The following is a 12105-nucleotide window of genomic DNA, read 5'->3' as shown; positions in this document are numbered from 1 at the left end:
CGAGAAATGAGAATTTACTTAGGACAAAGACTTCTATGTAGGTTAACCTCTTTTTAGTTGAATTTTGTCTTGTATTTAAAAGTGTTCTCATGGAGGTCTCCTGATAGGCCTACTAAATACCAGATCCTTCAGATCTTGGTAATTCTATAAAAGTAAATCTTTAATTGCCTTTAAGACAGCAGACATTCTTTTAGTGCACAAATTAATCAAAATAACTAATTATCTGAATTATTTATTTACTAGTTTATATTTTGAATGTGTCTGCAACATTTGTAATGATATGTCTTGTTAGTAAGTCAATTTGTGATCTAATAAATGTACGTCAATTTAAATTTCATTTACAGACATTTGAAATCTTAATTTACAATCAAACTGTAAAACCACCATGCTACCAAAACAATTAAAATCAATCTCTATCTCAATTAATTAAATCTATGAATCGATACACTATTGATATTATCTATTATGACGTTATCTATTGCTATATATAGCTTAATGACAAAATTTCTTCTTTTTCTTCTTCTTCTTATTATAAAGTCATACTCTATGTGTGGTGGAACTATGAGTTCATTCCTAGCGGTCGTAGCATCAATGTCGACCTTTATTCCGAACAGTTGAAGGGGATGTATGCGGTGTACTACGACAAATATCCTGCATTTGCAAACCGATAGCGCGCCCTTCTGCAACAAGATAACACAAAACCACACTTGGCTCGAAAAACACAATAAAAAATACAGAACTTCATGGCATGAAAATGATGCCACATTCGGCATATAGTTTTTGACTTTGCCCCTTTGAATTACTACCTATTTCGGTCCATGAGGCATTTTCTGAAATTACGGTATTTCACCAATCAGCGGGAGGTGGAAGCAACAGTGACTGATTTCTTTGCCTCTAAGGACAATACATCGAATCGAGGAACTGGCAGAAAGGTGGCTGCAAGCAGTCCAAACCAAGAAGTAAAACTTTGAATGTTAACCTGCATACTGTATGTTGTTTACCAGAGTATTTCGAAGATTTTTGATTCATCAGTGTTTCTTCCGCCGGTTTGTGGATTGTAAACATTTGACGTTTTATCTCAGTGTGCATTAACTTTCATTTAAATTGTGGTAATGCCCCAAGACTTCCACAAGGATTAAAAATATGTGAGGAATTCCGTATACAAGCTGGAATAGTAAGGCTGAGACCACAAAATATTTGATATAATATTTAAAATATTTCGAAAATATCACTCATTGGATTGATACTAGAACATGTAGGTCAATAACATGGAATTTAATGTAATAAAAACAATTCATCATGCTTATACAATGTATTAATGTTAAGCAAAACTTTCAATTAATAATATGACTGTTTTACAACTAGACTGTTTTTAGAATAAGGAGACTAAATGTTGTGTGTCTGTGTGTGACGGGGGGGGGGGGGAGCAAAATAATTAATTACAACCAATATAATTATAAATTCAAGTAAATGACAGACGAAACAAAATTTGTCTTGCAAAATTTATTCTTTTTTTTTTTCGCTATATACAACAGTATAATCCCAAACCTCCATGGAGATATGTTACAATATTATACAAATATAATATCAGAATATATTACAGAGCACCTAATGTCAAACAAAGCAACAATTTTTCACTGAAAACTTAGCACCCTTTTGCTCTGCTTTTGTTCACTACACTATAATTATAAGAAATTACTCCCAAACAGTAAGTTCAAAGTAAAATTTCTAATCGTATTGGATTTCGTTTAAGTACTAATACGCATTGTATGGAATTTTCTTGCGGGACAAAATTCTTTGAAATAGATTTATTTTCTTTTGAAATACAAAAGTACAACGATTTTCGGAGAGAAAAATACAAACATTTAACAATCTTTCATAAAACGCAGCCTTTATTTCTACAATCATTTTTTTTTCACACTTTACATTTAGTAATTGTTTATTTAAAATAGCAAAAAAAGATTACGAGTTTTATTTTAACAAGTTTTAAGTACCCCCACCCTCCCAAACCCTCCCCTAAAATTGTTCGTGTGATGTTTATGAATTCAATACAATGGCTAAATATTAGCCATATAAAAACTTAGCACAGTAATTAACCATGGAATTCGATTTTTTTTCTTCGATACTTTTATAAATTTTACATTACACTCTTATAAGATGGCACGCCATAGAGATATAACATGCCAATCAGAAGAGATTCACTTCTCCATTAACTTATCTTCAAGTCTCCTTCGTATCACACCAAAGTTAACATATAGATACACATTTAGTAATTTCTTCTTGCTTAAATAATAATAATAATTTCAGCAGCAATATTCGTAGTTTTATTCTTGTAATTGTACTCATAGAAAATTTTTATACATTTTGACAACTTAATTTAAGCTTGTACTTCACATTATTTACTAGATAAAAATTAATATTATAAAATTTTACTTAGCTTTAATATATTGAATCTAACCAATTGAAAATACAGTTTGTTATACTTTAGTTATCATTATCACATTGCCGCTTAATATTTTTTTTTAAATGTTTACCAAACAGAATTTTCTTACTCTATGTATATATATGTTTATAATATATATATAGTTTGAGAACAACAATAAATCACACTTAATTGTATATGACTGTACATTTGAGAACTTTCCCCTTTACAAAAAGGAAAGTATATATCACAATGATATTCATTCTTCTTCGCATGAGAAAACTGTTGAAACGATTTACTATTTCAACATTTTTCTTTCGTAAAATAACAATGGAGTATTATCTAAAACCTGTTTCACAATTTGTTCTTTTGTTATTAAAATAGAAGGAAAAAAAAGCAATGATAAACTGTATACAGCGAAATTACACTAATTTAAAATATTAAAAAAAAAAGGCCAGGCAAGAAACCATTACATACACTTAAAAACAAACTCACTACACTAAAAACACTGCACTTAAATAATACAATAAAAATGGAGGTGCAAGAGGTGGGAACAGGAAAGAGAATAAAGGACGAGGAATATAAGTGCTAGAAATAGTTTACAATAAACTTTGGCCATGTCATGTTTATCGAGTAATTGTCATACTTTCAAAGTTAATTGTCAAAATGAACTGAGATAGATATATGTAAATATATATATCGATGTTTCAGGACATTAACAACATTGTTTGTCTGCCAAAGATATCTATGTGAATAGCTTATAGCTTAAGGACTTTCATAAGAATGTGAAGTCAAACACTGTCACAGAAGAATAGTTTTAAAGACTTTTCAGATCTTAATAATATCACTACTTTTCTTTTTTTTTTTTTTTTTTTAATTTTACAAAAGGTATAACGTAGTTTTCTTTTATTATTATCTCCCTGAATTGGAGAGTATTTAAGTAGTTGTCTTGAAGCAATAACAGCTATATTTTATTTTAAATTATTTTTCTTTTTAGTCAAACACCAGGCACTTACACAATTCTCTCTTTCTTATCCTGGTAACTGCATACAGCAGATGACATGCAATTCGTTTTTTGTAAATATCAATTGGCTGGGATTATTAGCACCAGTGACGTCATCCGCTTCACATTTCTCTTCTCAGTCACACAGCTATTCCTCTTCGACACAGCTAGGTACTACATTTACATCATTTACTTCAGATATATATATATATATATGTATATATAATTATATTCCGGTCGTCTTTCAGTAAAGTCTTTTTTTTGTTCTGTTATTGATTTAAAAGAGCTCAGCTCCAGTTTTTTATTTTCCTTTTTTGTAGTTTGTTTTTCTAAAAAAAATAATCCACTAAATTCAATTAAACATTCAAATCTTTTGGCTACGTCTTTGTATATAGTGGTTCATCATCATCGTCACTTTCAAAATCATCTTCAGTTAATGACACTTTTTCTACCCCGTTCTGATATTTCACAGTTTGTAACTTTTCATAACCTTGTTTCCAACAGGAGTTGCAATTAGAATGAACCTACAAAAAAGAAAGATAGCAACATTAATAATAATAAATATCTATACAAAAATACGCATAGTTTATTATTAATAGCATTATAGTAAGTCAGTATTTCCATCATACTCACGAAAGAATAACAATGTTATAAATAAGAAGTATTAAAACAATAAATTGTGCTCCATGTTTTTCGAAATTAGTGTCTCATTACGTGAAATGTTGTTAAAGAGGTATTTTAAAACGTTCACATTCCAGTTTCCAACAGAAGAAAGTCATGTCTCTCACGTTTTAAAATGCAACTATGATGGCTTTATTTAATTTTTATTTCTTTTTTATTCAGAACAAAAAATAATGTTGGCAAACGTGAACCAACAATTTAATATTTCGCTAAGTTATCAATAATTTGTGATTTACAAAGTCTACACACTGTGTTAAGACTACTTTCAACCTAACAAAATTTAATTTAATATTTGCTTATTAAGCATTGCTCTACGAATAAAAATATTTCATTCACAAGCGTACAGAAAATGAAGTAGGTTCCTATTTCGTTACAATAGAGTATTGAGGAATATGTTTTCATTGAGGAATATGAAAATTAACAAATTTCAAGAAACGTATTCTTCCAAACGCTCAATACGGAAAGTAAGAACTCGAGAAATGAAATGGATCAAAGAATGTGAACAGGTAAATGAATTTATTTACCTGCCAACTAGTGAGAATTCTAGCTCTAAAAGTGGACCAAGAACTAGAGTTCAAGTCCATGTGGTAGGAATCTATATCTAAGACAGAGGGTGAAAAAAGGACGGGTTGAAAACGCATCTGTGATTGTTGATGCGGATCGAAATGGAGTTTAAAGTTTCGCTAACTACCTGATGTCGAATATGGAACAAGTTTTACATATGGTGTTCGGTGAAGGTAAGGGACATTCGAAGAAACCAGCTCTCGTAATATCGGTAATGTTTATGTTTACTATTTCAAGTAATATGTTCGTTCTTTTTTATTGTTTGTATATACAGTATAATCTTCATTAGTTGTTCCTTTCCACTGTATTCTTACATACATCCCTTTTCATAATTTTTACCTTCTTCCACTAAATTATTTCTACTTTCAGTCTGGCAAACATTATCACATAATTGGATACCAATATGGTATCTAATCGAACGCTACATAATTACAGCTTTTTAAAGTATTTCTTTTCTTCCTAGTCCGTTCCTTCCATTTCGCATCTTCTTAATGAAACGTTTAGCGAGATATTTTCTTTCACTTGTATCTTGTAACAGTGTCTTATTATTTTGTGGTACGAATTGCAATTTGCTACATGTATCAATATGAAACCTTCCATTATTTTAGAATATTTATAATTTAGAAACTACTAACCACTTTTCAGAGTAACTAAAATTACTTAATTCCTCATATCAGGACCTTGGAAGAGAAAGAGCGACTCCTGAAATCGGGGTGTTGGGAAATCAAGCTGAAAGTTTTGCCCAAGTACATTAACACAGCAAGGCTGAATCTTTGTTTATCTTGAAACTGTGAGAAAACTAAGGGCGAAACAGGGCAAAACGAAACGCGGTATGTATATGTGTTGTTCGACCTGTTCGATGCTAGAAAAAAAAATCGATTTTTCGGATTTGCCTTTTCTCTTCCAAGGTCCTGATATTTCGTAGCGTATAATGTAAAATGGTGTTACTACACTCAGAAATTATTGTCAATCATAATTTCTCTTTCACAGAAAAACATTCACGGACTCTAAGAATTACGGTACACCAAGGTTAGAGTTCCCGTTTCAGCGTTAACGTGAACGCAGAAAACATTTAGTTGTTTTCCAGTTGTTTTCCAGTTGCTGGGAAAAACTTTTAAAGCTGTTAACATGTATCAAAAGAAAATGGTGGTGTTGGCATATTAATTTTATAATTTTTAATTAATATTCAGTTAATTTCCAGGTGCATCTGTCATTTTTTTACATACAAATTAAAGCAATATTTTTATCGGTGCAATACATAACTACGAAGAAAAGTTTAAATCAGATACGGATGAGTGGACTTTATTTACGATTCTAATGGCTATCAGTTTTAAAAATAAAATCTGACATCCAAAATCTTGCATTTTTGAGGAAGAAACCTAACGACAAATGCAACGCAAATGTCCAGACAGTGGAATAAAAAATGGACGAAAACTGGAGTATTTTGAAAAACTGAACGAACATAATATTAGGCAAAAAAGTACAAGTTTTAAGACGTGAATCTTAGCTTCAGTAATTTGTCATGCTTTGAAACTGCTACTTCATTGAATATGTGTATACCCCACTTAATGTTACAAAAAATAGTCTTCATGTTTAATAAAATGAAATATTATTTTTTTTATCTATATACGAAATTTGACGATTTGAGGTATGTGGTATAGTTTTGTTTTTTAAAAAAAAGAAATTTACTTGTATACCAAACGTTCCCAAATTTCTTCGTGTATTTTTCAGTGAAGCTCAATCTAACTACAATGCTACAGAGTAAATACTCAATCATTCAGTTACAAGAAACTCATAAGGGAAAATATGTAACATTAAAATAAAAATAGACTTATCATTGCTAACAGTGTACAGAGTAAGTATCAATAACAAAGTTTCGGTAATCTCGCATAGACAAAGTCGAGGATATATATGGCACCTAGCTTTATAACAATAGCAATCCTGCGGCGAGGACCACCAAAATTATAACGCTCACAGTTCATATATATTTATATAGCAATTACTAGGCTACTAATTCATCTAAAACCATTTCGTACACTGCATGAAGATATTACCTTTTATTATATCGTGTAGCAAATTAAACATTTATATATCTTAAAAGTTGTGCATGTAGTTTACACAAGATGGTTCTTCTATTATGATATTATTTATTTTACGTTGCTATGACAACGAATCTCTATTTTAGCACAAAATAGCAACGTATATCAACAGCAAAAACAATTACATTGATATATCCTTTTTTCTATATATTTCTTCTTCCTTTTCTTAAATAGCTTGTGCATCAATTTGAAGTACATTCTGCCCAAAGATGTTAAAGTACAAGTAGAAAAATACACGTATCGTTATAGCTTACTGACATTCAAGTAGACCTGTTTGAATAACTTGGCATGAGGCTGAAAAGAAGACTCTGAGTCTTCTTTTCTGTAATCTTTTATTATTTCACCAGATTCACAACTATTTCTTTATGAACCCTCGTCCAAACAATATATCTGTACATCTAAAATTAAATCTCGTCTCCAAGGACACAAATAATCAATTCGTTACTGCAAAAATCAACCTCACATTACTCTATATTTACTAAATTTGCACAGGCTTATTTCCACCAAGCTTCGCATAACAAGCATGTTGCAATATCACAAAATCTTTCTTGCTCAAGCTATCCTAATACTCTCTCCCCTTCACTTAAACAAATATCAGTAACCCATTACAATACAAAACGTAATACAGGTACATTCCCAAAGAACAATACTAGAATTTCGCATTTCTTTAAATTGTTCTCAACCACAGAACATCATCTTCCAGTGACTGCAGCTTCTTTATGAACACAGCCTATTCAACGTCTATATCAGTGTCTTCTGAGGTATTATCGATAACCAAGCTATTGATTCTCTCCAAAGTAGCTATCTCCTTGACCAAAGTATCCGAAGATACAACTGACCTATCCTTCCTACAATGCGCCCACCGTTTTTTGCTAACGAAGACATATATTGAGTTACAATCTTTTTGCTTCAAGATTTATTTCATATCGCTTCCACTCATATTAAGCCGATCTCCACTGTTCTCCTATAGCCCATTAGCAGTGCCCTTATGATGAAAAATGCTTTTCTTCCTCAGAAGTGACCTTGTACTCACTACACTAATTTTGTACCGTTGTGATTCAGTTCTTCAGCAAAGCGTTCCTTTTGTGGATCATTCTCACGCCTGGAAATGTTTGCAAGTGTAACATTTCTTGAATATTTCTCCGTTAGGCGGTTAAGAAAAATATCTTTGATTTGCTTCATCTGATAAAACAAAACGCATAATATATAAGCACTGCCAACATGATTGATACAATGGGAGCGGAAGCATCGTTTGCCTAATGCTGGACACCGTTGAAAGAATAGACATGAATGGTCGCACATGACTTATATTTGCTGTTCATAGACCGTGCTGTATTGGTCCCGTGTACATGTCCTTTCACTGATCTTCTTAAACTGATTTTGAAGTTTTATAATGACAGCATCTCGTTTAGCTAATTCTTGTAGAATTCAAGTCTTCAGATTCCCGTTTCTAGTTGATCCATCCGGGAGCAGAGATTAGAATTCGGCTGCATTATTGTTAACAATGCAAAAAGTATCAATGACAATATTTCGTTAATTTTGTACAAAGAAGGCCGAGGATACTCCTAGCCGAATAGCCGAAGGCCGCGGATAGCTGAATACCTAGCTTACTGATATCAAACTAGACCTATTTGAGTAACTCGGGATACATAAGACACTGAATTCTCTTCTCTGTAATCTTTTATTATTTCACCAGATTCACACTATTTCTTCGTGGATCGTCGTCTAAATATCAAACAGTATATGTGCACATCCACAATTAAATCTTGTCCTCCAAATAATCAATTCTCTCCTCCCAGAACCAATCTCACATTATAGCACGTAAAATATCCACATTTACTGAGTCTGCACAGGCTCATTTCCACCAAGCTTCACATAACTAGCATGTTGCAATATAATCGAACCTTTCTTGCCTAAGCTACCCTAACAATCAGCAACTTCTAAAAGGTAGGGTTATTTTCGAGCACATTGCATAAAATATTACCATGCTGTAAGTTAGTCTCAAATGTGAAAAACACTTTCATGCAGAATGCATTATTCTTTAAATACCAGATCTCAACAAAGAAATAACTGTACATTTTGTTTAAAAGTTGATAAGCTTTTGTAATTCATTGACCAAAAACAGACTAGGTAGAACCTTTATTAACGCTTATTCCATTACTTCTATTCTATACGATGGACAAGCAGAGAATTTCACAAATTATGTCTTTTATGCAGCAACAAGTTTTCTTTCAGAGGAAGAGGTAAGGCGTGCCACAAAAGAGTTCGCTGATTTTGTGCCTTTTAAATTTTTCAGAAATGAGAATTTTTATTTATTGTTAATGGATATGCATACCATAGTACTAATTAGAATCATTATTACTCTTAGAACTGGCTAAAAAGAGTGTATTGTAATTATTCACGTTTCGATAATTGTTTACAACATGTATTATCATTAGTCTGTATGTTGGTTATTGAGAAAGTTGGACACTTTCTATAGAGCTCTAGATGGCCAACTTATATTCCATTGTATCAACATAATGAAATATGTTTCTTCAATACTCATAGTGCGTTCTTAAAAGTAAAGAAACATGATCTCTTTGTTACTGACAAGCCAGTCTCAACAAGAATACTTTCGAAAAGATTGATGAGATACGTAATCACACAACAAAGTTATTTGTATTCTTTGTCGTTTTTGAGCATATCCAATATATCTGTTCCTTTGGAAAGGATTCTAAATTAATCTTAAAAGTTGGCGCTTCTATGATCGAAGTGAACTACATCTTAATGTTGTTAAAAACTACAACTTTATACATTCTTTAGATCTATTACAGGTTGAAGGTATTAGAGACGCGTGCATACGTTGTGATCGACCGCAAGTACAAGGTCAAACTGGCCCAAGAGATAGTGTGGCAACTGGACTATTTGACATAGCGGCCGCTACACTTTCAGTATGTTTAGTCAGATTTCAGTGGCAGTAACGATGAATGCCCAACAACCTCTAGTACGTGAACTGTTAATGCACGAGTTCAAACTCGGGCAAAGCACAGCGACAGCGATCTAAAACATTTGTCATGTGAAAGGAGACTGTGAAGTGTACTAGAATACAACTCGTTGTTCCACAAGTTTCGTGTACGTTGTAAAAATATCGAAGATAAGCCAAAGTCTGGGCGCCCCAGAATAACAGATTCTGAGATCATACGACACGTCACTGAAGAAATCTATCCACCAACATACGACGATTGTCAAACCAACTTGGCATGTCCCAGTCCAATGTAGTGCGCCACTTTCACGAAATGAGGAAATCCATCCGGAGCTACTCCAATGTGCGATATGAGCTGACTTCAATTCAGGCCCAGAGGAGAGTGGAGATGTGCCAGCAACTGCTGTAAAATGACGTGCATGATGTGCGTTTCCTAAAACTGATTCTGACATGCAACCAACAGTGGGTGTTTTCCCAAGATCCGAATGTGCAAAAACAGTGGTTGAGCAAGGGTCAACTTCCAGAACAGGTCGTCACACCGGGCCGTTTCGAGCATAAAGTCATAACATGTGTGTAGTGGAACTAGGATGGGGAAATTCACTTTGTATTAGTTCCTAACAGTCATACTTTCAATGCCGATTTTTATTCCGAGCAGTTGCAGCAGATGTATGCTGCACTACGCCAAAAAAAATAATCCTGTATTTTTGAACCGAAAGCGCGTTCTGCTATAACAGGATAACGCAAAACGACACTCGGTTCGAGGAACGCCACAAAACATTCCGGAACCTGATGACAGCAAACTGATACCGAACCAGGCACATAATCTTGCGCCTGCCCTTTCGGATTACTACCTGTTTCGGTTCATAGGGAACTTCCTGAAATCACAATGGTTCATCAACCAGAACGAGATTGAAATAGCACCGACTGCCTTCTTTGGTTCTAAGGATAAGTCATGTTGTCGACGTGGAATTGAGGAACTGGCAGGAAGGTAGCTGCAGAGAGTCAACACGAGAGAGTGTACTTTCAATGTTAACTTGTTTTAATTGTACTGTAATAAATACACGTATATTGTATACCAGAGTATGTGTGCGAGACTTATGACTTATCCTTGTAATAATCCTCATATAAAGCTATGCAGATATTTATATATAGTCGTGTGCAAAATTAAAGGGCAAAACGAAAGCAAGAGTATTTCGTTGCGGATACTGTACGTATTGCATGTCAAATACTACAAAACAAGATATGGGGACCACTAAAAGACATGCAAAACTAAGAACAAAAGGAAAAGATGTACGTGTATCACAAAAAGTTCCTGCGAATTAACATATGTATTCCAAACTATGAAATCTGACTGAATACGAGAAGTACTAATTCCGAACAGATCTTCTGATACATAGGTCTCACAATCACGATCTATATTCGAAATAAGGTTGTCGAAAATTGTGGACAACAAACGCTATTCTTTACAAAGAACCGCTTCTAGCACTCAAAGTCTTTGGGAGAAGTATGACCTTTTGCCACCCATCTGCCTTAAAGCATGTGACACATATTCGATCAAATTTAAATTGGGAAACCTGCTGTGCAACAACATTCAAACAGTGCAATTCCATTCATTACTGGCATTCCAAGGGAAATTCTAACTTTACACACATTACCGTCTAAGAGGAATTCGCGACCAACAGTATCACATACAGCCACACATAGTGCTCCAGAATCTCAACTCTACCGGATGTACCAAAATTCCGAGGCAATACGTCAACTCCTTCATAAGTGAAGATACAAAATATGAAGAGAGGAAGGCTGTCGGAAATAGATAGTTTTCATCTAAAATGGCAGAATATTTACAATCACACCAGCCGTTTGGGCTCCACACTGGTAAGGTGCCCTATGTTAGAGAAAAAGCAACGTTCGCAGTTCAGCAGGCAGTTACCTTGCACCCTCAACATCCCAACAACACAGCATTGTTGAGAAACGGGTTTGAGGCGCTGTAAGTTCATTTACATAACAATGTGCACGTTTACCATGGCATCTTTGCATACTCTTAGAATCTGTTCGAACAGCCTGCTGAATTACAAACGTTGCTTTCTCATTGAAAGAGAGAAAAAAAAGGACGTGTTACCAGTGTGGAGCCCAAACGGCTGATGCGAGCTCCTCCGTGGCTAAGCGGTTAGCGTACGCGCCTTTGGCGTGGGAGACCCGGGTTCGATTCCCGGCGGGAGCTCATGTGGTTCGGATTCCACGTTAATCAGTAGGTCCACGTCTCATATAGCCTCGCTGCTGAACGGGACGTAAAACTCAAAATCAATCAACCAAACGGCTGATGCGACTGGAAAAATTCCACCATTTTGGACTGAAAACCACATATTACCAACAG

The 12105-nt window shown here is 34.0% G+C and overlaps 1 protein-coding gene across 2 annotated transcripts in view; it reads right to left on the bottom strand.

The window, feature by feature from the left end:
• Window positions 1-1502: 1502 nt before the first annotated feature.
• Fur2 (furin-like protease 2) overlaps window positions 1503-12105 on the bottom strand; it is a 1527485-nt gene continuing 1516882 nt past the window's right edge. For both annotated transcript variants that reach the window (XM_081733991.1, XM_081733993.1), the window contains exon 21: window positions 1503-3949. In XM_081733991.1, coding sequence (XP_081590117.1) covers window positions 3803-3949 — 147 coding nt within the window. In that variant the 3' untranslated portion in view covers window positions 1503-3802. The remainder of the gene's footprint in view (window positions 3950-12105) is intronic.

The sequence above is a fragment of the Thermobia domestica genome, chromosome 12 (assembly GCF_964235325.1).
Source record: "Thermobia domestica chromosome 12, izTheDome1.hap1.1, whole genome shotgun sequence".
Lineage (NCBI taxonomy): Eukaryota > Metazoa > Arthropoda > Insecta > Zygentoma > Lepismatidae > Thermobia > Thermobia domestica.
Note: the sequence above shows the minus strand (reverse complement) of the source record. Positions and strands in the feature narration are given on the sequence as shown.